At 38.8% G+C, this 27,470-nt stretch overlaps 3 protein-coding genes across 4 annotated transcripts in view; 1 reads left to right on the forward strand and 2 right to left on the reverse strand.

Moving 5' to 3' along the window:
- Positions 1–2,532: 2,532 nt before the first annotated feature.
- On the reverse strand, positions 2,533–20,260 carry pdcb (phosducin b). Of its 2 annotated transcripts, XM_017040070.2 has the most exons (6): positions 19,926–20,260; positions 7,414–7,528; positions 6,299–6,531; positions 5,248–5,309; positions 4,612–4,760; positions 2,533–4,008 (listed from the first exon to the last, which is right to left on the reverse strand). In XM_017040070.2, exons 4-6 carry the CDS (start codon positions 5,291–5,293, stop codon positions 3,493–3,495), a joined length of 711 nt encoding a protein of 236 aa, XP_016895559.1. In that variant the 5' UTR covers positions 5,294–5,309; positions 6,299–6,531; positions 7,414–7,528; positions 19,926–20,260; the 3' UTR covers positions 2,533–3,492. The 2 variants fall into 2 exon arrangements, with proteins under 2 accessions (XP_016895559.1, XP_008331178.1); XM_008332956.2 differs by lacking the exon at positions 7,414–7,528.
- Positions 20,261–20,360: 100 nt separating this feature from the next.
- ptgs2b (prostaglandin-endoperoxide synthase 2b) lies at positions 20,361–25,130 on the reverse strand. Its single transcript, XM_008332944.3, has 10 exons — positions 24,627–25,130; positions 24,241–24,354; positions 23,993–24,136; positions 23,707–23,850; positions 23,231–23,412; positions 23,037–23,120; positions 22,708–22,954; positions 22,152–22,438; positions 21,908–22,055; positions 20,361–21,433 (listed from the first exon to the last, which is right to left on the reverse strand). Exons 1-10 carry the CDS (start codon positions 24,685–24,687, stop codon positions 21,021–21,023), a joined length of 1,824 nt encoding a protein of 607 aa, XP_008331166.1. The 5' UTR covers positions 24,688–25,130; the 3' UTR covers positions 20,361–21,020.
- Positions 25,131–25,325: 195 nt separating this feature from the next.
- Positions 25,326–27,470, forward strand: part of pla2g4ab (phospholipase A2, group IVAb (cytosolic, calcium-dependent)) — a 16,825-nt gene continuing 14,680 nt past the window's right edge. Inside the window, exon 1 of the mRNA XM_008332934.3 lies at positions 25,326–25,863. The gene's annotated coding sequence lies outside the window, so the exon portion shown is untranslated. The remainder of the gene's footprint in view (positions 25,864–27,470) is intronic.

Here is a 27,470-nt window from a genome sequence, read left to right on the forward strand (position 1 = left end):
CCTGTCATAGAACTTTGTTTTTCCAAACACCCACTAATCTCATCAGGAGTTACAATTACATCACAAACTTATCACTGAAAACGGTGAGTCACAAGGGGACTTACAAACATCCAGAGAGAGTGACCGAAACAAAGTCTGATTTACGACGACAGTCGGTGGACGTCCGCATCCAGTGTCCATATTTGGCCACGTGGGGCCATGGGCCTCAGAGCGGGTCTCTTCCCTGTGTCTTAACATCACATGACATCAGGGTTTTTTTTTGTGTGGGTGAAGTAGAGCGTGCAGGAGAGCAAACACAAAAAGGTTGAAAGACTTGCAATTAGCAAAGTAGTAGAGAATGAAAACATCAGAAGTGGGGGCGAGATCAGCTGGTCATCTGAGGGGTAAACACGGAGGTAAACATTTATTCAAGGCAGGCAGTGAGTCAAAGAGTGACTTTAGTAGGTTTCATCTTTGCCTACCTTGTACGCAGTTAAAGTGATGTTTGGTGTTTTATACTGAAAAGTTATACAAACCTGCCTTTGAGAGTTTGTATTTTAACGGCGTATGGAAGTAGTGAAGTAGTACCCTTGTACTTGTGTAGGTGTTTACTGTGACCTTAGACAACATCTGTGCTGTGCCTCTTCACTCAACCTTGTCTCTGATTCTCAGTGGCTTCTGTTACTCTCTGTGAACCCTGGTCCCCATTGGAATAATGCCACATATTCCGTACTGTACATGGCTGGAGCTCAGAGGCATGTTCCATTGCACAGGCTGGTGAGAACCTTGCGTGCCGGCGGCAGCACGCGTGCACTATCTGAAGGAGTTTTTTGTACCTGCCTGTCACTTTTTCATATCGGGCTGTAACCTGGGTCATGTTTGGGCACCTCGGGAAAAAAACTTTCACTGTTGAAAAGATTCTTGTGGGAGGTCTCCAAATATTTTTTTGATAAACCTTAGACACGCTACCATGAAAATAAGGTGTTGCCTGCTAGAGGCTATGGAGGCTATGCCAGATGCGGCACCGTGGAAACACAAACACGTATGTCCTCGGAGAAATATCTCTTAGCGTGTTAAAGTTCATTAGCTCTTGAATGTAGATTAATTAGAAGCAAAGAGCGCCTTTGCCGACAAAATGTCAGAAATTATTGGAGCCTTTTATATCGAACAATGTAGCAGTCACCTTGATGTCAATTTTTGGAAATTGCATTTGGGAATCCATAAAGCTGGCAGGCTGTGGATGACATTATTTCATTCAAGAGTCAGATTAAGATGATTATAACCCGCGTTTTATTGTGGAGCTAAAAAAGGTGTAAATGCACGCCGTCTACCATTTCGCTGAGGGCGATGCTGTATTTTTAAAACACCCGTGCTGGGCGTACACCTTGCGTGCACAGACTCCAAAGATAGAAATGTTTGTTGGAAATGTTTTTGTTGCTAAGATCTGACTCATAAGATTGCTACACAATTTCAGCATTTACTGTAGACCAAATGTAAATAATAGTTATAATAATAACACATTTAAGATTTCACTATATTATTATATTTTTATTGTTGTAGTGATTTTACCACATTAGCATCCAATAGTTGATAATAACTAGTGTGGGACCAGGTCTTTGTATACTTCAACAGGAGGAGTATTTATATTGATGAGATACAGCATTTAATACGAACATGGAAACTGTGCAACAACACTGGTGCACACACTTTAAAAATCTAATTTTCTAGTAGTTGTGATACATTGTCATCTAGGAGGAGATGATAGAAAAAAGATTTTAAAATTGTCCTAATTTCACACACAAAAAACTAAATGTGATTTTTTTTTCAGAAGATGGCTCTATGAAGTTTTTTTGTAATGTGGCAGTTGTGTAGAAGTTTTTTTTAATAAAGTAAAAAAAAGTAAATTCAAACAAATAATATACAAATGCTCATATGTACTAATAGAGTAATTTGTTGTAAAATTAAAAAAATAGATTTGGGAGTAATTTGTTGTAAAATTAAAAAAAAACAGATTTAGGTTTTGCCTCTTCATTTTATTGTTGGTTTACCCTAAATTTGAGGATGTCTTGCTGTTTTGTGTTTTCACTGTCTGTTCCAGACAAATCAAAGTCACCGTCAAACCCGTGTTTTCTGTAGCCCTGCAGAAGGTTGTGTGGGAATGTGTTTGTGCCATTTCAACAGAAGTGAGGCGTCCTAATTTAATTCCCAACACAGCAAACTGTGGCTTTCAGAGCTGTGAGTCGTATCAGTCATCTTTTGTGTTGTGGTTTTGGCAGCTTGCTAAGGTCATAAGGGAGTCAGGCCGTTACTGACGGAGGAACGGTAGGTTTAACATGCTTCAGGAGGAGGGAAGAGTGAAGTCTCACCCGGCGTTGGGTCGTTTTCATCTCTTCCTGCGTCTGTTTTAAATACTACAATACATTCTAAAATCTTTGGTTGTTTGTTTCTGTATTTTATCAGTGAAATATCCCTATGTTTTGAGGGACTTCGGCTGTAATTTAATTTCACTTGTGGCCCAAGAAAATTCTGTAATAAAATCTTTGGTTGTATCTTAGACTTAAGACTATCTTAGACTTTTTAAGTCTACCTCCTCCAGGAAACAATAATAAAACAACACTCTTTACACAAGTCCAGAGACACAAAAAAATACAGTAGTTATTGAAGATAAATGACAAGTATTTCTTATGGGATCATTAAATAAATAAATGACAAAACACCTTTAAGAGATGTTTATTTTTGACAACATTTATACTAGTGTCTTAAACTTTTAATTCATAAAAATCCTGAACATTATTTGAATCCAATAAGGACTGATTAACACTGAATGAGATAAAAATAATTATACCATCATCTCTGTTTTTAAACATAAACTCTGAAAATCTATAAACAATTTAAGCGAGTAACGCTTGTTGAAAAAACAGCTTATAATAGTGTGTTGTTGGTTTTTTTTCTCAGCTATAACATCTGCCTCATCACATTGGCTCATGTAGCTGCGTTAAAAAGAGCAGCTGGAAAATGTGTTTACAGAAAGTGTTTCCTCCTCGTGAGTACTTTGGCCTTTCTATCCTTAAGCACCTGTCAGCTGTGTGAGGGTTTTTTATTTTTTTCGGTTTAATAAAAAAAAAAAACAGCTGCGTATCTGGACTGTACTGTATTTCTAATGAATCACGTCAGGGTGTGGTTCTCTGTACGCACCTTGTCATGATAAATAACTTGTATAACAGATCAGTCCAGACACAAAAACCAAGTAGAGAAAATCATTTTGTAACTGCATTTAAAAACATTTTAAAAAATCCAAATAAAACTTTTTGTTTCTCCACTGTATCATTTAACTGAATTAGGGATTTCTTTGGTGCTTTGTTTTGGTTTTTAACTTTTTTTTTTAAAGATGAAAAACACTAAAAGATCTTTCAGTAGGAGAACTCGTGACTCTTCTATCTGCACACCATCATATAAATATATTTTCTTACATTTATGGCCTATCCAAAAGAGCTTCCTGTGTTCCTCCTCGTTTCACTCTACTTCATTTTCTTCTTCACCCTCCATGTCAGGAACTTCTTTCTCAGGTAACAGGCCATAGCTGTTGAGGAAAGCCTCGACGTCAGTGGCAAAAAACTCCTCACTCAGGTGCTGTGTGCAGGCCAGGAAGTTTCCCAGAAGCTCTCCAGCCTTGTACACCAGCAGCGTAGGCAGGACTTCGTCTCGGAACCGCTCCGCAGCACCGGACGTGACTGCATTAATCCTGCAGAACTTCACAGTGGGGTACTCGGACACCAGGCAGTCGAGGCAGTTGTTCAGCTCCTCGCAGCCTTTGACTCCAATTTTGTAGATGTGTACAACCACCACGGTGCTGTGATGCTCCTTCTCGATGACCTCCAGGAAGGCCTCGCCACTGTCCAGGTCATGAACACCTTCAAATTTGGGCCCAAAGCTGAGCTTCTCGTGCATCTCCTGCATGCACCGCCGCCTGTACTTCTTCAGGCAGCCTTCATCGTCCTCTTTGAGCAGTTCGTACTCTTGGACGCTTATCTGAAAGATCAAAATGATGATGGAGTATGATAATGGAACACAGTGTTCTTGATAATCAGACAGGAAACACCACAGCTGGTTTCAAACTGAACTTCTCTCCAGTTACACAAAGCAGCTCCAATGTGAGTCAATTCAGACATGTCATCTTTCCCCCTGAACTTCTCTCCAGTTACACAAAGCATCTCCAATGTGAGTCATCTTTCACTTTTTGTCTTTACCTTCTGTGCTGTATTGTGTATTATTTTAAATCTATGATTTTACAGTATTTTATTACAATGTACCAAAGACAAATATGTTGTACTTGTACTTGCTTGTTTATGTATTAGGCAATAAACACCAAAGAAAAGAATCCCAGCATCGACAGCCTCCAGTTCACCCTCCTGTCTGTTCAGTGTTCAGTGAACTCTACGTCTGTGTCGGTCTCACTAACACCTGATGAACCTTTCCTTTCAATTGAATGATTCTGTCAAACCTCCACCATGACAACCATCGTCAAACAAATAGTTTACTTTACTGAAGAAGCTCATTGATTGACAAAGAACTCAGAATTCAAAAACAACATTTTCCCTTGAAAATATAAAGGGTGTTTGCTGTAAGTTGTACCTTGCGGTTGAGGTTTCCTCTGGAATCATCTCCGGTCTTGTTGGGTGATGACATCTGTCTGAGTAGTTCTTTTTTTGCCGATGGCAAATTGTCTTGGTCCATACTTTCTAGTTTGAACTTCCTCCAGTCATTTATGACTCCCTTTGGACCTATTGAGAAACCAGGTTTTGATTTTTTTGTTGTCATTTATTTGCACAGCACCTCCACACCTGTTGAAATTTGCTCAATGTTTCACTTTCGAACCCTGAAGCAGTAACACGTGAGTGACTGATTGGGAGCTGATTGATAGCTCAGCTGAAAAAAAGTCATTAGTTGATCCTGTGTCCTGTTTAAGGACTTTATAATTGGAGGATTAAAGCGTCTTCTCAACTTTCTAGGAAGTTCTCTAATTGCCCCAGCGTTATATAATAAAAAGATTAGGGCACCAGGTGAACAAAGCTCCACAGATCAGTACTAGCTCCCCTTTGGTCCTCTTGATCTGTTCAGAGCCAATTGCCCTGTGCTCAGTATATCTGATTCCACTCAGAGAAGCAGTTTGCCAACATTTCCCAGCTTCAATCAATCGACAATTATGAATCACTTTCACATGACAAACAAGCAGAAACTAGACGTGGTTACGGTACTGCCTTGACTCACCCGTGTGGGTCACAGTCTCCTCCATATCCATCAGTTTGTCAGACATGTTAAGGGTTTGTAACCTGTTAGGAAAAAAACAAAATTTGAAATGATTACTCCATCAGATGTTCGTTTCTCATACAACCACCATCGCTCTGGTACAGAGTGAAAATCTCTGCACACTGACAGGAACCATGGGTACCACGTCTGGATGGTAGATCTCATTACAATAATGCATTCTAAGGAGATTATTGACATTATTGCAAAACATCTGTGTTTTTAGTTATCACACAGTCAAAACAATTCATTCCATCCCGTCCTTCAAACTGAATTCATTTGATTTGCTGACAGAACACAGGTCTGTAAAACTGGGGTGTTTGTATGGATGAATCAGACGGAGAATATTGTGATCTCACGCCGCCTTGTAATGTCTTTATCGCTGTAAAGACCCCGACTGTAGAGTGAGCCAGCGTGACGTAGACGGTGCTAACATTTGAGTGGATTAATTAGCCTGTAGTCTAAGTCTTTCTTCCACGGCAGCAGTGGTGATGCTGATCTGGTCTGATGATCTGTGTGGCCTCCATAACCCTAACGTCCACCACTGGAGCGTTGTGCTCATGCATTGTAGTGTGAGTAAATAGGAGATATAAATATTTTGTTATCCATGTGTGATCCAGACACGGATAATAAACTCCTGAACAGCTGACTCTCACTGAGACCCAGACACATGACTCGGTTCAGCGGTGAAAGAAAGGCACCTTTGTTTGTTTGCGTGCAACACAGTTTCAACAAAGTTGAAAACATTTACATTACATTATATTATTATCTAATATAATAAATGAAAAGTTAGTACAAGCTACAGAACTATTAGTACACAGTATTAGTACAATATTAGTATAAAGTATGTATATATTTACAAAGGACAACTAAAACTAAAAAACTAAAACGTCTTCTTTTACATATGCAAAACAGAAGCCTGACACTGTTTTTTTTTTAATACTGGTGCAAAAAAAAACAAAACGTAAATAATGGAATCTACAGGTTACTGAAGCAGTAGGAACACATCACCTACCTCCCACAGTTAAGTCTTCCTCTTGTGTCTGTAACTAGCGTCGCTCCGGTCAGTTCTGAGCCCACTGTTGCTGGCTGCTGTGTGTTTCTGCGTGCATGCGTGCGTCTTTTACAGCCAATGAGACTCAGCCCTAATGGAGATTTCAAAAAAGACCCCGTGCACCAAACAGAAATAGAGCGTAGATCCTAAGAGGATTTCACTGCAGGAATTAGAAGCCTCTGCTTGATGAAGGCCTGACAACACACAACAAAGAGAGAGAGAGAGAGAGAGGGGAGAGAGAGAGAGAGAGATATATATATATATATGTGTATATATATATATATATATATATATTAAACACAATGTACATATGTATATTAAAAATACCTCAGGGAGCACGAACCCCTAACGTGTAATTCTCAACCTTCATATTGATGAAATATATATATGATATATTCTGATTAAAGGTCAGCTGGGGTTAAAGGAACACTGAATTAGATTTAGCAACATCTAGTGGTGATGTTGTGGTTGAAGAGTCCTCACTATGACATGGCTGTTCAAGCATGATGTTGAGCACATGGTAGACTTCAGTAACATAGAAACACACAGAGTATTTCAAATACTGCAGTATTAGATTAGTATTATATATCTACTCTACTCGAGTCCAAATGTGATGGTCCTGTATTATGGCCTCCACAGCGTAGACCAACCGTAAATACAAAAAAGTGTCTTATTCTGGAATAAAAAAATTGTAATTTCAGGTGAATTCATAAGAGAACTGACAAATATTTGGATCATTTAATTTTTGCCACATCCAACCCTGACAAATATTTGGATCATTTAATTTTGCCACTTGTGACATCCAACTCAAGGACCCATACGACCCGTACGTTTCCTACTGTGTGCACAGTCATACTGTGTACAGTTACATAAGCAGTCACACATTATTCCTGTGACAGCTCATGGACCTATGTTAGACTTCTGTCCTTCGTCCTGGTGTCTGTGTCCTGCAGTTATTGGCTTAATGGATTAGTGAGCCTGTTATTCTGCCAGAGACTGTCACCGCTTTGTCACATGGTGTTTCATTATTCCCTATCCCTCAATAACCAGAAAGGTCTTTAAGTGGAATACTGCACCATATTTAGCACCGTCTAAATTTGTCTGTCAGCATCAGCTTTGGTTCTATCCATCTATCCATCCATCTCTCCGTCCGTCCGTCCACCCACCCATCTGGACACTGCTTAAAAAGGACTGTAAAAAACAAAAAACAAAAACACATTGACTCATTTTCGCTTTAGAGGACTGTCTAACCAAAGCAACATCAAACATGATAGGACTGAATGCATTTGTTACAAAAATGCATGTGTTATGACTGGAGGATACATAAAATTTCCTTAAAATCCCAAAGCATGACAAACATTTGCACGGTGGACAGTTTGGATTATTACATGAGAAGAGAACTGTATGCATCATGAAGTTCCAGTCCAGTCAAAGCCACAGATCATTGGATCACTTTCCATAACCGGTTTGGACCGGATCAGACCTAGAGCTCAGCAGTCAGCCACCTTCATGACACCTCAGTCACCTTAGTGAGAGGATTTCTTAGTAAATACATTTTCAATGTGCACACTTTGATCGTTGAGGCCACACTGTACTGTACAGACTAGACCAACTGTATACTGTGTTAGAAAAAAGTATTCCTGAAGACTTGGTTCGTGCATGAGAGGAACATTTGTAGGATGAAACACGGCTAAAGATGAATGCACACCGCAAAGTGACTGTTCACTCAGTCGACTTTGTAGCATGTGTTTACCTGTCTACTACTTGCGTCACCATTTTTACTTTGTCCTTAAGTAAAAATCCTAATTAAAGCATAAAAGACCAAAGACGAGTGTTGCACCGGTTGACTCTCCAAAACCGCTGTGTCTGTGCTTGGTCTACAAACCTGCATTTACGTCTAGCACTGTGTCCCTTGCAGGGTCGGGAGTGTGCGAAAAGTGACCGCAAACCCAAAGTTAAAGCATCGGTTACCACTCTAAAAAAAAAGCACACACATTTTTTTTGCCTTAAAGGTGATTGTAGATGTGTGTGTGTGATAAAGTGAAAATGTGTGTATGCGCACGTCATCGTCTGTCTAGGTGGTAAGTATTTAGACGCACAGTATAATTTTTTTCGTGTCAACCCCATGCAGCAATGACGTACTTCGACGTGAAACCTTTAGTGTAGAGTTACCACTTTTCTGAAAGCCTGCAATTACAAGCAGACAAAGCTTTCCATACATTCAAGTTGAGGGCTGTGAAAAATGTGCTTCTTTCTTTTTGGACGCTCATATTAATCACATAGAAGAACATCAAAATCAAGTGAGGAATGTAAATCTCATGTACAACCATGTTACCTGTGTGGGATGACGTGTTTTACAAGTGATTGATCTGCCATGTGCTGCACCGGGGCTACAACATGCGAGTCCTGATTACACCTCATATCCTTCAGGAGACTCAGTCGCGTGCATTCCTTAGATAAACTGATAGTCTTGGGAGCAGCTAAAAGCAGGTAGTGGATGTGCCCGTGGCTAATAGTCATGAAGCTAATAAGTGTAATTGGTGATGAACACTGTTAATGTGGAGCAGTGTCCACAGCGGCCTTATCTGAAACCTGCAGCTATCATTCCAGTGTCAAGTGCGACATAGGTATAATTTTTTCGGATTAACACCAATGTCAGGTTCTTCCCTCTTTTTTCCTACACCTGTCATGACCTGATTGACAGAGTGATGAATGCTGATACTAAAAGACACAGCTGCGAGGCAAACTCTTATTATAACAAACGTCAAAGCAGTTTATTTTACCAACCAGAGCTGACAGCCCAACTGAAGGTAATTTATATAAAAATTCTTTGCAGTCCTTTTTGTACAAACTGACAACCCTACTTCCGCAGACTTTCAAGTGGTCATTTGACTGTGTTTGTATTCATGTTGTTCCCTTAAAGTGTTTTTTTTTTTTTGATAATGAAGAGTGGACCCAAAACAAGGCAGCCGCTCTCATCATCTCTATGATCATCTCTAACACACTTGTGTTTCAATATCGTTGGCTGCTGAAAAGTTTAAATATTTAAACCCAGCGATCTTAAATCTTAATTGTTTCATATCTGCAGATAAACTCATCACTACATTGGAAAAACCTTAGGATGATGAGCTCTTCAAAAGCTTTCTCTTTGCTAGCTAAAAAAAATATTCTTGCACATTTTTCAATCCATCTGTAGCGTAGCTAGCACACATGGCTTGAAGGGATAATTTGTCATAATTACCATTTACGTAAATGTTGCTGACAACCTTTTTATCTGCCCCTCACTATACCAGTGATTTATAGTCCATCTGGAGAAAGGGATGGAACTCCTTTGTATTAGGTATTCAGCAGTTAACTCACGCATAGACAGAAATGTTGACGGCGACGTGTGCTCTGCTGCTCTGCACTACCATCAGTTAGAGTTCTGCTAAGTTCTGCTTAAAATTGTACTGATGTGCGCACACACGGAATTTAGTCTAAATAACTAATTAATGCAGATGTTTAATGTAAACACACAATGAAGGAACACATGCTACGTAAACATCAAAAGCTTCTGCACTACACTTTTGCAGAAACTTGGAGGTTCGTGTCCCTGCTTTTCCCACATCGTTCTGTTCCTGCAGCCAAAGAGGCTTCCACTGCTCCCTCTCAATCAACAAATATAATTTAAAAAACGTCAATAGTCTAGACAGTATATTTTATCCTTATACTACCTTATTGTTTCAGAGAATTGTGTAATAATTAATTAAAAAAAGAAAATATATCAATGAAAGATTTCCCTGCCTTTTCTTGAGCAAATTTCTAAAAGATCCTCATTTCACCAGCTTACACCAAGGACATGGTCCAGCTAGAGATGATGAAAGCCTTTAGTTCGTTCTACAGGTGAAATATCTCAGCTCAGAGCCCCAGGTTTAACACCTGTCTCTCCTGACTTACTGGTCAAGCCAAGTGTAACTTATAAATTACTGGGCTCTCTTAATGCACTATCAAATAAACCACTTCATCTAGTTGATATATAATAAAGCTAATGATAATGCAGGAGTAATGGTGCAATTACAATTATACCTAATTACTGCAGAAAATGGCTACGCTGAGGATCCTCAGCATATCCTGGGGAAATGAAGCCAATCCCAGCTGACACTGGGCGAGAGGTAGGGTGGGAAAAAGTGGCCTGCCTATTGCAATGTTACGTTTTTGCATGAGTTGCTCCAGGGTAACATGCTTACAATAATAAAGGGAGGGATGACCGAGAACAGTCCCTTTTGGGACCCGACAAAAGAGAGAAATATGGGAGGAGGAGAAAGCAACTTCAAGCAGAACAGAGCAGGATCTGCTACACAGACGTGGGACGAAACGGTCCACAGCCACAAGACTGGTGGCCATCATTTTTCGCAATGCTTACGAAGAGCTTGTGCGCTGAGCTGAGGCATCCCACAGTCCAGGCCTGTACCGGCTACGACCAATATTCAATGGTAAGATTTTTTTTTTTTTAGTGATGAAAAAAGCAGTTTTTGAGATTGGGCCTGTTGTTAAGACCAGGGCCTTAAGACAGAGTATGAGGAACCAGGTCAAGGTACGCTGTGGTAAATACTTGAAATTTATATTTTTATCCTGACAACGGTGAGCCGGACGCCTAAAGGTTTTTTTTTTTTTTTTTAATTTTTCAAGACACTATTTGTATGTTTGTGTTATAAACAAAAGGTTCTCTGACCTTAAGAACTGAAGCTACTGTTAAAAAAATCACCGCAGTCAAAACAAGGGTCAGTAAATTTCCTTTGTCCCTTGGTTCAAATTCATCATCACAACAATCAGAACATTGAGAAATCCAAGAAATTCACTGGACGATAGTGATTTCAGAAAAATGTATTGTGGTTTATTGTGACTCTTACACCTTTGACCCATTTCTTGCCTACATGTCTGTAACTGTTGTGACATATTAGTATCCAACGGTTCAGGGGACAAAAGTTTAAGCATTAAGGTGGCATTAGGGTTTGGGCCAGAGAACTCTTCATACTATTTCATCGAGTGTCTTCATAAGTACAGAAGGACCAGTGTATTGAATGTGTGTGTGTTTAGTTCTATTGCACAACTTTAGAAGTGGTCCAGCAAGTTCTGCGTAAGCGATTGTTTGGAGGGAGTGACGAGGCCGAAGCTACACAACCCAGATCGTGCCACTGTTGCTGTGAAGACCCATTCATAAATATTAGTCATCCCTCAGAAACGTTGTTGCTTCTCTTTTGTAGCTGACCCACCCACTCAGCAGTTTCATGTTCTGAAGGAAAACGTGATGCAAGCTGAAAAGCATTCTAAGAGTAGTGGCCAATGTGTTGCTTAAGCTGCCACTGGGAGGAGCTGCAGGAGCACAGAGGAGACTTAGTGCAGTTAGTCCAACCAGCAAAAGGCAAGCTGCTGAACAGATGGAGGATGAGGAAATTTACAGATGTCTGTTCGGAGCTAGAAAAATCCTGATTCTTAACAAATACTTGAACGTCACTATATAATCTAATGACGTGTCACTCTTCCGAAGTTCACTCATTCACTCAGTCATTCAACGTGACAAATCACAACTCTGAGCCAGGTGGTGCAAGGATTGATATATAAAAAAAAATTATGTTGATTTATACTGAAACTCCAGTTTTAGCCAAGGTTGAAAAGTTCTGTTCTGACAGAACTTTTCAACCTTGACCACGACCTGGATGACTGAGAATCTTCATAGACAGTTTTAGTCACACTTTCAATTGGACTGATTTCAAGATTTATCGCTTGCTTGTAGGTTTTGAGTGAACCTACGTAGTCAGATAGACAGACAGAACTTTGATGGTTGTCCATGTCAAAAAAAAAAAGTGGTTATTTACTTGTACGTACTTCTTTACACACTTCTATAATGTATACTTTTTCTGCTGCTGTTTTTGCTGTCAGGGACTGTCAAGCCTTTTATTAATACACTGCATAAATAGAGGTGAAATGGAAGTAAAGATATTATCTTGACCAATGGTCTTCAAAGGCATTCTGAATGGATTATTTCCCACTATTTTTAAATATTATTTGAAGGGATTTGAACTGAATACAAAATAACAATATACAATAAATGGCACTGGGCAACGTTAAATAAATATTTGTACATATATATTTATATATATATATTCAACACTCCTAACTGACCATCCATTTGTGCAGACTGTGATGACCTATATAGTATATAATCATTTGTATTCAAAGCCAAACAACAAAGGTGTTCGCGGCTCATTCCAAACGTGCCGTATGACTCAGTAATAAATTTCTCAACCCTTACTTTAGACATAATTAGGTTTACGCATTTTCCCAGTGACAGACCCACTGCCACATAACATGTAAATACTAGTGACAGGTTAACTGCTGGTGTAACGTTTTAGTTAGTACCCCTCAGCCACACACTCACACACTCGGCCTCAGAAATAATGTGTAAAAAAACCTAAAAATATTAACGCTTTGACAAGTAGATATTCATTCAAGCTGAGTTTATAGGATAAAGATAAATGTTTAAATGAGTATTTTGTTTGTTTCACATTCTCACACTGTCATTTGTGATTTAACGATGCGCTAAGGCTTGGTTTCCATCTGCTCTGCTCGCACATGGATCGTCACCCACTCTACATGCCCACTCCTTCTTCATACTTATGTGTTTATATTCAGTCTCAACTGTGTGATGATTCCACCTCTGAAGAATGCAAACAGCCGGTGAGGGATTCCTATACAGATGTAAGCTCAACCTCTCAGTTAAAAGGAATTGCATTGGGAATCTCTGTAGCGAAAAAGAAAACACTACACCCACACATTCTGTGGCTTCGGCTGTACTGCGTTAGCTGTTAGCTAGTATGGGTTGATGAAAAACATTTAATGTGCAAAAAGCTTTATTATTTTTAATTTAAAAAAAATCCTCATGCTCTCATTTCTGGTACTATCATTAACAGATATTATAACACATATAATGATGTGTGTTGACGCATATGTGGCAACACACATTATCTGTTTGTTTGTTTTTTTAACATAGATTACACCAACCTTTAACAGAGCTGGAGGACACGGTTACAGTGTGAGTGGTGTGGATGGGGAGCAGAGCATGTTTATGTTCAAACAAAACTATCATCTGTCCTTCACCTGAGTACTTCCGTTGTCCCAACCTAAGACTGGTGAGTCAGGCGATATCTGTATTTACAGTGCAACTTTCCATTCTTATCTTCAGTTGATAAGAGTTTATTAGTTTGTTCATTCATTCGTTCTTTCATTGATAAAACACTCGTCTCTGACTATAATCACACAGGGAACCAACAGGACAGGAAATGCATTTCATATTTATTCATAACTACACTATTTGTAATTATGCCATGATTAAGGACATTTCAGTGACTAAGCGGTTTCTGTGCAGCTACTCTCTAACCAAACGTTTGCCCTTATACCAAAAAAAACAAACAAACCCCACAGTATTTTTGTTGTCCTTTTACTGAAGCCAGCACTACTTTCACAAAACTTTGCTTCCGTGCCAAGTGACACAGTCATGGTGGTTCATTCACAGGTGTTCAATGAATAATGCATGCTGTTTAACATGAACTGTTTTCATGGGTATATTCATCATCAGTCTGACTTGAAGTTGATCTCAGTCTGCTGCACATTTCATTCCATTCAATTAAGAAGACTTGACATTACTATAGTTTTGGTTCATAATAATTTCTAATAATTATAATGGAAAATGCTTCTTCCATTTTCCTCTTCCATCTTTGTTTAGACTCAAATCTTAGTTACATTTCCGAGTGTCCTGTAGTTTATTTAAGTGTTTACTGTAAATACTATGAAACAGACTGAAAATTGCCTCTAGCCATAATGTCACCAGGACTGGGCACAGAAAGCCTTTAGTTTACTTTGGCTTTATTAGTTAGTATGGTAACGTATTTACAATCCAGAAATTTGTCAGGAAAGTATTATGAAAAAATATGTATGTGCGGTACACACAGAGGCTAACAAATATTACATATTAAAGATGACGTTAAGATATGTAAGGTATTACTTTAATGCTATATAAAATTTTACGGAAAAATACAGAAGTTGTCTAGATTGTTTGTGCTGGTGGGTTGTGACTTGTTTTGCCATGACTTTCTGAAATCTGTTTCTTGTTATCCAGCTTTACTGGAACTACATTCATACGTTTGTATGATGTCACTGGCACTTTTTTTTGCCACAGACTGAGGGCAACATAAGGTTGTGATGACTTCCAGTGAGCAGAGAGTTCTTCACTTTACCTGTCACCTGTGTTGTGACAACACAGTAAACAGATTTCACATCATGGAAACTTTTTCAACGGTCTTTGGAACTTTTACTGTAAAACCTTTGTGGAAGAACACAGGAAAAAGTCACTGTGTGGAAACAGACTATAGCAGTGATTTTTAAACTTTTTACATCAAAACCACAAAAAAAAATCATTTCACCAGGAACCACAAGTATGACCAACTTCAAACACAGCAGCACGGGCCTCCCCTGTTCACCCACAGTACATGAGGTAAAAAGTCCCAAAAGGACTGTCAGCCTACACCGTTACGAGCTGAACACACATTTTACAGTCAAGTAGCACCAACATGAGCATTAAAATTCAATAGTTAAAACACACACACACACATCAACACTAATAAATAAATAAATAAAATAAACACACACACAAAGGTGCCCTTTCAGCAGTTCCACTAGAGATGCTTCTAATCCACACTTCTCTGTACTGTTTTTGAACTCTTCATTTTATGTAAACTATTTTGCCAAGTGAAAACATAGGGTTTGGAAAAGGGAAAAAAATAGAACAAGTACAATCAATTTGTTACGGACTGACACTGATACTTTTGCTGAGGCAGCTTTTTACTCTTGAGGTTTCCTTTGCCTAGTTTTGCCAAATAATTTCTAACTTCCTGTCTTAATGTATTCTCTAATTAAATAAGCTCAAGCCTTAGGTTCTAATTTTCTATCCTGCACATTCTATTCTTATTAATTAAAAATAACAACCCTTGCCATTATTGTAATAGGTTTATAATTACAAAGGAACATTCCATTCTACTTAAATAACCAGGAGACGATTACTTCACACATGGTTTATGATTGCTAATGATGATCAAAAAAACCCATGGTAAAGGAGTGTGGAACATGTAAAATTGCAAACACCCACTTCCTACTAGGAAAGGTATCACTTTCATGTCACTGTAACGTTGTTAGTCACTGTATACTGTATGTGTCAGAGAGAGACTGAGCAACATTGATACCAGGTCTGGTGTAGTACAGGTGTTGAACCATTATATTTGATTGACAGTTTCGGATATGACTGGATGACATACTCAACAGTTCATGAGATTGGGGGAACCCAGAAGGCCTTTACATTCAGACATTATGGCAGTTGGATTGACCCAGAGAGGTTCAACACATTTCATCTATAGTTCTTCTAGAAACTTCTTCAAGTGTTCAGCTGTAAGAGCCAAACACCAGAATACTAATAGAGTGGTTGAGAAAAAAAAAGTAGGTCATCCAACCTTTGACCCAGATGGATTGAATTAAAATTAAGACTTGGATATTCATCACAGTTTATATTGCCAGCCTAAAGTAAAGGTAGCTGGAAGATGAACTATTAACTGAGGCCGTGAGGAAGGGTGTGTTTCATGTTGGTTAGTTAATGTGCAGATTTAATATTAACACATAACGGCATCAGGAACAAAACCTGAAATTCCAGATAGATCTGGATCAGGTGAAGTTTAGCCTTAGAGGAAGTCTTACAAACAGAGATAGTTATGTATGTCTTTGGAATGTGATGTCATCCCCTATGTCTGGGTCTGTATGACCTAAAGTGGTTGTGTATAGTGCACAATGGCACGATATGTGTCTGTGTGATCAGTGAGTAAGTGGTTGGTAGAGGTGAGTACACGAGGATGACACGACACAGCTGACTTTGCCTTCAGGTGATCCCTGACAGCTATAGTACAGTTACACGTTTTTATTTATATGACGTAATGTTGTAATGCTTATCTCTGTATGACCTTAAATGGCTGAATCTGATCAACTGTAGGTAGTTTCTGTGAGTACCTGACAGAAACTACCAAACAGTCACATACCAAGTATTCCTCCGTGATGAGAGCTTCTATCGCCCCTCCCTTTTTTCCTCCTTTCTCTTCCTCCTTTGTTTTCCTGTGTAAATGAGTATAAAATAATAAAGAAAGATGAAAGCAAAGTGTCATTTTCACCGTCAAGTGACTGAGCTTGAGTAACCCTTACTTTGATTCTCTTTTCTGGAAATATATTTTCAACACCTACAGGTTTTATTAGGCCCATCAGGACTAATCACAACGTTAAACAAAAGCCCAAAAGTTTGTGGTTTTCAATAGGAATCTCACCTGACTGGCACCTCCAACGCCTTAAGCGTCCCTACAGTCACCATCGCCTAAGCCATTGTGTGGTGTGGTGATTTATGTGTGAGCGTGTCAAGACTGAAATAAAACATTCTTCCTTTTTAAAGTGTGGCTTCAGTGATTATGACAAATCCTGATTTTGTTTGGAGCTGTCGAGATTCCCTAACGACTGAAAGTTTCACATTATCACCACCCTGTTATATCAGGTGTCATGATACCACAGTGGCTTCCACATAATACAGGTGGATGCAAGTTAGGTAGTGTTACAGCCACCATCATAAAACACTGAAACTACTGTTGCAGTTCTCAACACAGCGACGCCAGAACCCTGTTTATAATTAATGAACCAAAACAGTGAGTCACAGCCAAAAGAATACTGCATATATTTAACAATACCTTAGGGGTGAGTTCACAGTTGGGATCACATTTAACAGACTAGAGTTTTTTTTCTTTGATAGCATGCTTAACAGAACTCCTTTGGAGCCCAAACAACATCTGGGTTTGATAACTCACCAGAGTGAGGGAGTTAAAAAAAAGTAAACAGCACCAAATCATAAGAGCACTGGTCAGCAACCAAGAAGAGTTGTGGCCCCACAAGTAGTCTGGTTCCCACTTTTGAAAAATGGTCAGAGAACTACAGTACATATCGCAGTATAGCTCCTGTGCTCTAACCTTTCTGAAGCATATCTGTGGGTATCAGGCAAGGACACTAAACAGTTAAGACTGTTTAGACTAAAAAAAGCAGTGGCTGTGGGTTCATGGGTGCTGAGGTGGTGTTTAGAGCTCAAGGTGCTTCAATTAAACAAATTCTCTATCCTGCAGTGTATGTATTTTTTTTTTTTTAACTGTATAAGAGCAACGATAAGTGGATGGATGGTGGAATTATTGGATATGCAGTGCACATCATTCTGCCCTTGCAATAAAATGCTTTATTTTAAAAATCTCTTTAAAAATCTGAGCAATCTTATTTTATTTAATTTCACAAATTAATTTAGCCATAGTATGAGGATAACTATAATGATCTTTTAAACGGGTATCCCTCTAAGTAGTTTAAATCTCACCCTTAAATGTTAAGCAGGATGTTTTTTCAGGTTCTCTCGTCATTTCTGTACTTGTTTCCACCTCTCTCTTTATCGCTGTACTTTCCTGCTTTACTGTGACAGGAAGAGCTTGTTTTTATAACTTTGGAAAAGCACTGTGATTATTCATTTGAAATTGTGTTTCTTGTTAATGACCAAAATCCTGGAGTACTTATCAACAAAACCTGTAAAGGTCTACAGTAAACGGCAGGATGACTAAAGAAGGACTAGCAACAGTTTACCAGCAAAGCTGATGTTGGTTTGGATGTCCAAACCCTGAGTGTGTTTTAAATAGTGATGCCCCGAAATAAACACTGATATAAATGATTACGCCAATAATTAATACCATTGCATTGATCTCTGACTGTGTACTAAACCGCAATAATCTTCTCACAGAACATATCAGACAACAAGGATGCCTGCCCCTCATCTGGCACACTGCTGTCCTTCTGCTCTGTGAGCTTCTCTGTCTCCAAGCAGGTTCTCACGCGTCCATCGCGTCCATAGAAATATCAGTGATTGAAACATTGGTCTCCATAAACCAAGCACAATAACCACATCTTTTGTCATGTGGACTAAATTTGAATACATAGAGTAAAGATAAAAAGGATTTTGAGGTATTTGTTTTAAAATAGTGTAAAGTCAGTGAAGCTGTAGTGTAGGTCAAAGAGGAACGAATTAAGGGGAAGCTATTCAAAAATCACATGCACACTGGTGAAATAAAGGTTAACATTTGAATGCAGTTTCCTTGTCTGGTTTAATCATCAACGGTGCTGAGTAAATGTGCTCTTTGTGTCTACCCTGGGAAAGTGAGAGAAAATGGGAAATTTTGGTCTTTCATAGTCCGTTTTTTGTATTTGGTGATTTTTTTTTTTTTGCAGGCTGACTCATCACTTGTGCTGGCAGTCACGTCAACATTCCTTCCACCGTTTGTTTTGGAAGGGGTCTCCCAGTCGCACTGTCAGCCTATACTGCTGAGGCAGGGTTTCCTGTACGCTTTGGGAATGACAACCCTTCTTTGCCCCTCATATACAGTAAGAATCATGTCATCGCTTTTCATCCTTTCCTGGCAAAGCGTATATCAACCAGTGGAACAGTTTAAAGATATGCTTAATACCAGAGCCCTGTATGAAGTCGTTTCCTTCATTTCAATTCAGGTATTTGTTATGATAATAACCTGAAATGAGCATGATACTCATAAAAAAACAAAAACTGCCTTCCCAAGCTATTTATTGTAATATACTGAATATTGTGCAAGATCATTAACACTTTGCCTCAGGTACAGTACACAGACCAATTAAATAGTTTCCCTTTATTGATAAAACTTTAAAAGAATAGACAATAGAATTGTGAGAAATTCCATATCTGTCCTGTCCAAAGCCATTTTTGTAACCCTGGAGCTGATGCCATGTTTCCTCTCATGTTTGGGTGCATGACAAGTGACTACAAGTTTTATCAGCAACACAATTTTATCTTGTGCATTTAGGTTGAGATAAAACAACAAGCCCTTAAGCCAAGTTGGAATGCAATAGCTGAAGTTTGGTATTTATTATGTTAATCCATTCATCTTGTTATTAAGTTAATTGATCTGCTGTTCATTTCTGGCCAACATTGTTTTTTGTTCACTTGCAGAGTTTGACACCAAAGATAAAAATATATTTTATTCAGTGGGTTCAGTGAATTTCACTGCAGCAGTAAATTTTCATCCTGACACACGGTTTATAAGCCTGGGAAAATAAGTGCACAAGTTATTCTTGAACTCAAGCTTTTTGTAGAACTTTTCTAATAGCCTTTCCCTTGATGTGGTTTTTAATTGGATTGAAATGTCATTTTGATTTATTTTATTCACTGTACTTCAATCCCTGAACAAATTGTACATGCTGGCAAGGATGGGACAGTTGATAACCATACTATTCACACATTTTGATTTCATTCTTTATCCAATTGGATGCAACTTTTGAGTTATTTGCTTTTAGTTTAATCACTATAAACGTAGAATGCATGTAAAAAAACAAACAAACAAAAAAAAATAAATAGGACTTAATGTTAAAAATGGTCGGATTGTGGACCTTTTGAAACCATAACTTGAAACATACTTACCACATTAATGGTGCAAAGCCTGGTACCCCCTTCTTCATGTAATCCGACACACAAAAAAGTTAACGTTCGCGCTCTTCTCGTTCAACCATGTCCGCTGAATGCTAATTTTTCTAACGTTTTCCTGTACGTTACCGATGTTTGCCGCCGCCATTGTTAATGGTTTGTGTACATCGTTATCCGTACCGTACGGCTAACGTCCATTAGACAGGAAGTATTTACACAAACATATAAAGTCTAGATCCCGAGAGGTTTCATCGCGAGATTAAAGAAAATGGCGGTTACTGAAAAGTAACCCAGTATCTGAAAAAGGCAAAAAGTTGTAATATTAAAATTATTGGAATGTTTTTTTGTTTTTTGGTGTAACTCTGAAGCCCAAAATATTTATATTCAGGGGTTGAAAAGAATAGAAACATCATAAAAGATTAAATACACAGGTTTTTGAGAAATGTGCATCAATTTATTGTAGCATTTATTATCTTCCAGGTCAGCAAAAGCCACAGAATTGGAAACAAACTGCCCCATGTGGTCATATACTTTGTAAACAGTTATATTTTCAAACCATCCAGGTAAAAACATACTGATGTAGACCAAAAGAAAGAAAAAAATTATTTTATATATAATTTATAAAAAGAAAATTGACACAGGAATGTTTTTGCTGTATGGTGACCAGCATGGAAATATGATCAGTCATGGAGTTAACTGAACAACACTAGTATAGTGTACTATTGTAAAAACAGTAAAGTGTGGTGCACTGAGACAAATGTACGACCAGTTAACTGTTAAAACTGTAAACCACTTTTCAAGTATCAGGTTGCATAGATTGAGGTCGTTAAATTACTGCCACTTTATATTCCTATATATCATACAATGAACTAATAAATAAAATAAAATAAAATATTTTTTACCTGTCACAAAATATGTACAGTTTTATATCTAACGAGAAAATGTTCTAACTTTAAACGTTATAACGTTAATAGCGTTAACAATAAATATAAACTTAGACTTAAATAAATAAATAAATAAATACATACAAATATACATGCATTGACACATACATAAAAAACAGGATGGCTCACAAATGAAAAGAATAGTTAATTACAGCTCCGTACTTGTCTCTTTTAAAATGACTGTAGGGTTGATGTCACTACCCTGTGACTGGGATGTGCTGGAGTTAATGATCACAGGCTCCGTCTCTTTTATGTTTTGCACCTGAAAAGATGCCACGGGACAGGGGCCACGAACGTTGTTGCAGACGAGATTCTGCAAAGAGGCTGTGTTGACGATTTCAAAGCCTACTTTTCCACCAAAGGTGCTGGGTTTCCAGTACTCTGGGGAGCAGATGGGATTCCCCATCAGTCCCTTCAGGGAGAAAGGAGCCCCTACCTCCACCATGGTCTCCCCAAAGATGGAATTAGGTCTGGGTTTTTCCACAAGAAGGCCAGGGTAAAACTCTACAGCGTCGACATGTCCGTACATTTCCTCCAGCAATGCCGCCATTTCTGTCTCTCCTAAGCAAATCAAATGGGAACATGTTTTAGTAAGTAACTCGGTCTGGTCTGTCTTTCCAGTGCAGAACTTGAAATACTTCTGAAAATGTTTTTTTCATTGTCAAGACTCAAATTTTTAATGACAGAATGTCCTTATCTCAATTTAGCATAATTTCTTTCATGTCTTTTTTTCACACAGGGAAAAAAAGAAACTTTTTATGTCCTAGATCACGTTTACTTTTTATCAACATTGAATCCAGTGAAGCAGGAGGCCTCCCAGGTCTGTTTAGGTCTCAAACTATCTGTGATGACAATCTCAAGAAGAAATCAACATCTGGCTCCGTAAGAGTCACGGAAATGAATTCCTCTACACAAAAGTCACTGGGGACCTCATCAGAGACTACTTAATATCAATTAGTTTGGATTTTTATATGTATATATTTATAATCTTGCTCTCAAACTCAATTTATTTCTTGTGGCTGAACGTGATCTTACCTGTCAGGTCCTCAAAAGAGCTGTAGGGCTTCATGTTGAAACGTTTTCTGTAGGCATTTAAGGACTGGTAACGCAATTTTCTGTTGTGCTCTATTGTCTCAACGGTCACATACAGAATAGGCACAGGAACGTTCCGGCCACCAGCAACCTAAGAATGAAAGAAACAGAAAGGTTAGTTTTTCACTTTCAACTTATCTGTAAACGCAAGCATAAATTCATGATCAATTCTGAACGTCGTTCCTACCCGTCCTGAAATTTGATTGGTAAACGACTCCACCATCTTGTTGATGCCATGCTCTATCACTACAGAGTTGTTGAAGATAAACTGCTTGTAATTGTAGTGTGTCTCCCCGACACGGAAGGTATCCGGCATCAGGGGGTGCCAATGATAGAGTGTGTTAAACTCTGAGGCGATGCGGTTCTGGTACTGGAACTGTTCTTTGAAGAGAAGCTCGGGGTCAAACTTCAGCTTGAAGTTGTAGCCACTCAGGTGCTGCACATAATCTTCAATCACAATCCTGATGGTCTCACCTATGAGTCAAAGGATTCAACAATTAATAGTGTGCAGATTCTTGTAAAGATCAGGATTCGTCTAACATGGCTTTTTTTGTTAAACCTAACAAAGCATTTCGTCCTTTATTTGCTGAAAACAATATTCACTTCTCTAAAAGGCATTTATGCTCGAGTTTTCACAAAAGTAGTCTAAATACCTGTAACCACAGGAATGGACTATATAGTAATAGTTTTAGCAATAATTTCTACACTTCCTTGTCTTAATGATGTAAGTATCATCTGTTTACCAATCAGAATGAGCCTTGTGGTTTGGAAAAGTCTCTCGTCATCCCAGTCAGGGTGCACTTCCTTCAACACGTCACACACTCGATTGTGCTCCCGTAGCCAGATGACAGCATACATCATCAGGCCAGGGACCAGGCCGAAGGCCTCGTGGCCCACAGCAAAGCGCTGAGACTCAGGGATGTGAGGAGGGTAGATCATATGAACACCCGTTTCCTTCACTGTTGGAGGATAAACCTCTCCATTCAAGACCTGCAAAATAGAGGAAACATTTTTTAGACACAAGGAGGTTTGAATTGTGCAGCTATGTGAGTGCCATTGTTTCTCATCATACCTGATGTTTCAGTTTGCCATCCTTGAACAGTCTGAGCTTGTGTTGCTTCTGCAGGTCGTTACCATAAACATGGCTGAGGTCCACCTGAGAGCATAATGAATAAAAGTATGAATTATTTTCAAATACATATTTATTTTTTAATTCATTTTTCCCTGGTTGAAATCTGATATTACTCTGTTAATTGTCTTTCTTACCCCATGCCCTGTTGCCAGAGTAAAAGCAGGTCCTTTCTTCATGTCACTTTTGAAGAATTGGTGAGTAAAATGCTGTGCAAAGAATCCAAACATCAGGCTGGTTCCTTGTGGATCTGTGATGAACTCTCTTCTCATCAGGAGCTTTTCAGCCAAAACCTTGGCATCAGGAAGCTCTTTCTTACCTGGGGAAACCACAAAGGACATTATGGTTGTGATTCACAGTTTCAATAAAACACATTATCTCAACAACGTGCCATGACTTACTTTTGTTATGAAATCACTATGCAGTAAATCTGATATATGCCATAAATAGAAAACAACTGTCTTTCACACAGGATTGTCTTTAAACATGCTTGTCAACCGAAACAATAATTTAACATTTCCCATTACGTAATTAGAACTACTGCACTATTGCTCAGTATTGAAGAATCTGTAAAAACAGGTTCTCCAGAGAAGAAACAAAGGTGTGTACTCACCTACGACACCCATAGGAGTGGGGCAATCCTCAGGTAAAGGAGGGAGGGCACGGGTATAGTATGAGATGTTAGAATAGGCTTCCCAATTTTTGTAATCGTAATCTGAATTATAAGTTGAAGGACTATCAATCATATTGGAACGGGCTGCAAGGGGTAGAGAGAAAGAAGAAGAAAAAATGTCACACTTAATATAAACTGAACTACCACTTGTGTGCTTTACAAATTGTTTAAAGTGTCAGGAAGACATCTCCCATCCATCTAATTTTGCCTTTGGCAGGAGACTCACATGTCAGCACATATTTCATGATGGCATCCCGGAGAAAAGAGATGCTGTTGATGATGTTCCAGAAGCCCTTGAAGTGGGTGAGCAGGTAGTGGACAGTGTTGGGCGATGGTTTCAGGTAAACCTTTATCAGTGTCAGGAGCTCAGCTGTAAGAAGATCCAGGAAACGAAAATAAATAACTCAAAACCATCCGACACCATAAAGACAACAGAGCTGAACTGACTTGTCGTATTGTTGACCTTCTACTTACGTGTGGTGCAGTTTTGTCCATAGTATCCAGTGCGAGTACAGTCACATTCATAGTCACTTCCAAGTGCCGTGCACACGCCTCTGTTCTCACACGGCTGTGAGCAGCATGGGTTACCTGGAATGGATCATTTACAGTTCACTTTTATTCATACAGGTCTCAAAACTAAATGTTAAAAATAAAATCTATACAATTTTTAACGAATCATTATACTTGTATAGCTTTCAAGATCGGAATTAAAATAGTTTTGTTGTTGTTGTCAATGCATTGATTTTTCAAAACAAGCATATGAAAGTATATGACTACAAAACCACGCTAAAACATTTAAATACATCTAAAAAGTTAACTTAGCGTCTTGTAAAATTGGATTTAATAAGTTGTTCTTTTACCTCCTTCACAAACAAGAAAGCCCAGCGCCAACAGGAAAACCGAGAGTGTCTGTCTGTTCATAGTCCAAAGAGACTTTCCTCTTTCTGTATTTATTTGTCCCTCTTCTCTGTCTTCTGCCCTCCTCTGCTCCTCTGTCTCTCCGCTGTTGCAGTGAGGGAGTTCGAATAGGTGATGAGCGTATGTGTCGCCACAACCTTTATATTCCTATGATGACGTCAACTGACTTAAAAAAAACTTCCTGTTGAGCCACCGTAATGGACCGAACGGGTTTGTAAACATTTTAGGAGCACACTAACACCTAACTGTGTATGTGTAAGAGGGGGGGGGATCTCTTTAATTTCGAAAGATTTGCACTGTGTAATGACCGCGGTAAAATCTTAAAAGTAAATGTCTTGACAAATTTGCTTTTAGGGACAGCAAATAGCCAAATAAAATGAGAATATATTCAAATTAAGCAGATTTTCAAGCAGTCGTACTTTTTTACACGAGTTAAGGTTTATTCATAATTTTATTGATAATTTTAAAACTACCGTTGTTTATGTAGAAATATTCCAGGTGTTTGAAATGGCAGGTGTAATAGCATTGAGTAAAAGCAAAATGACGCAAATACATCCAAATATAGACATGTTTATATTTAACACAATATTAAAATGTCATCGGTCAAAAGGGGAAACGGTTTCCTTGTATGCTTATCTTTAGTCAGATGTGTCATCGTGATGTTAGATACTCTATCTCTATCCATCTATCGCGTATATTCAGTGACAACATATTGCCGTTACGCGCCCTCATGTGGACGTGGTTGCAAACTGGTACTGGAAAGCTTACGGCCAACACCATCACGCTCGTCTTTCCTAGCTGAGTCAACTTCTGACCGCTGGGTCACAGAGCTGTTTGTGGTTAGCAACTTTTTCCGGGCGGTCATATTTTTTCATATTGTTTCTCGTCAATCGCTCTGCGACTGCCGTGAATTCCGTGTGCGCTTTTTTCGTGGTTGTGAAAACGGTGCTACTTTTGTGTGAAGCTGTGCTCCTGTCTTGGCTACCGACACACACTCTCACACACGCACGCGCAAACGCACGCACAGGCAGACTGTGTTCAGTCCTGTTCTCGTCTGTTCAGCGGAGAACCGAAGCACCTCCTCCGTCTCTGTATCACCGACGCTGGTGGAGAGCTATATTCTTAATCACAATGACACTGAAGTCTGGATTTGGGAGCTGATAACGAGCGTCGCTAAAGGTAGGTCTGCATGTTTTTGCCCTCTCTTCTTTTAGTTTGTAATGTTTGTGGAGAAGAGTGAAGGATTGGAGGATTGAAGAAGTTGCGGTTCAACCAGCGTCTCTCGATGGTACACTTTCTGTCTGGGATACGGAAATTGAAAACGCAAGTTATTTTTTAAATTGTAAGATCTAGTGCCTCACTAACCCAGTTTTCCTTCTGTATTTAAAACACATTCCAGCAGTTGCTCTACCTTTATTTCCTCCTAGAGATGACTGCGCAGGCACGGTTCAGTTAAGGGACCATCAACAAGTTACTTTTTGCGCACACACAGCCCAATTCATTAAATGACTTCCTGTTTGGAGTTACAAAAGGCTATTAGTCCTATATAACACAGCTGTAATAATTGCAATAAATGTGTCAGGTGAAGGTTTGTGCAGTTATTGAGGCCCCAGACAGCAAAGGCTAGTCCATGAACTCCTTGCTGTTGTCATTGTTGTTGTTTTTATTTCCTAACCCAAAGTTAAATTCTCCCAGCCCAGGAAATACCTGGGAAAAATGTGAAAATAAAAAAAAACAAAAACAAAATCCCACTGATGTCCAGGTCACACAAAGGTTACACAAGCTGACCACACCCCTTCCAACTTAAACTGATAGCTGCAACAATCACCTTTTCAAGCTTACATCATGGGAAATAAATGCATCATTAGGTGACCACTCACCAATACCTCAGATATGCCCTTATTCTGCATAGGCTGTATGAACCAGGTCAAACCTGTTAGTGTTACGGTTTAAATATGTGATTCAGAGGTTATTCTGCAAATGACTCATGTGAAATGTACCATGATTTAAAGAGCTTAAATGTTCAGCAGTACACAACCAATATGTCCCAACCCTTATCTAGACGGTCTTTTTTACATTTTGGTGCAATTTCCTTGTTTTCCTTTGGAAATTCTGCGATTTGTTTGCAGGCACCACAGTTTCACTTTTCTTTTCTTTTCTTTTTGACACTTCCCGTTAGTCTTCTCTTTTTATCTCTTCTCTTCAGGCTGACAATCTTACTTCCTACGTACAAAAGCCCATGTCTATGTCTAACTATCCTGGATATCAATGATTGTTTTTTTCATGGCCATTTATTGTAGTTGTTAACATACTGAACGTACTGAAAAGAGCTCCTGGTAGACGCTGTGAGTTTTGAAGTCTGGTATTACAGGACAATGACTGACATTTATGGCCTTGTTAGTGTAAGGGAAAGAAATTTCCATAAACTAGCAGGGCCCTAAAAGCTATTTTAGACTTACAGTGGCAAGTTGGTTTATATATTAAAATGTTGTTTGTTAATTATTAATCAGGACTCACAGATCTACTCTTACATTTTCAGCATGGCTTTGCTGGGGTACACATAATTGGAGTGGTGTTTCAGACCTGGACCAGACCTGGTCTACAATGTGTGTTTTTGAGACCACACAAGGTGTTGGTTACATGGTCTGGACCACACTATTACTCACATTACATTATTATTTCTTAAAAACCCCAAATTGCAAAACTCAACTCGATATGCATTCACACAGTCAGATCCAACGTCTTATTAATATTTGTACGTGTGTCAAGAGAAGATAACAATTACG

This window comes from Cynoglossus semilaevis, chromosome 2 (assembly GCF_000523025.1).
Source record: "Cynoglossus semilaevis isolate Cse_v1.0 chromosome 2, Cse_v1.0, whole genome shotgun sequence".
NCBI classification, from domain to species: Eukaryota; Metazoa; Chordata; class Actinopteri; order Pleuronectiformes; family Cynoglossidae; genus Cynoglossus; species Cynoglossus semilaevis.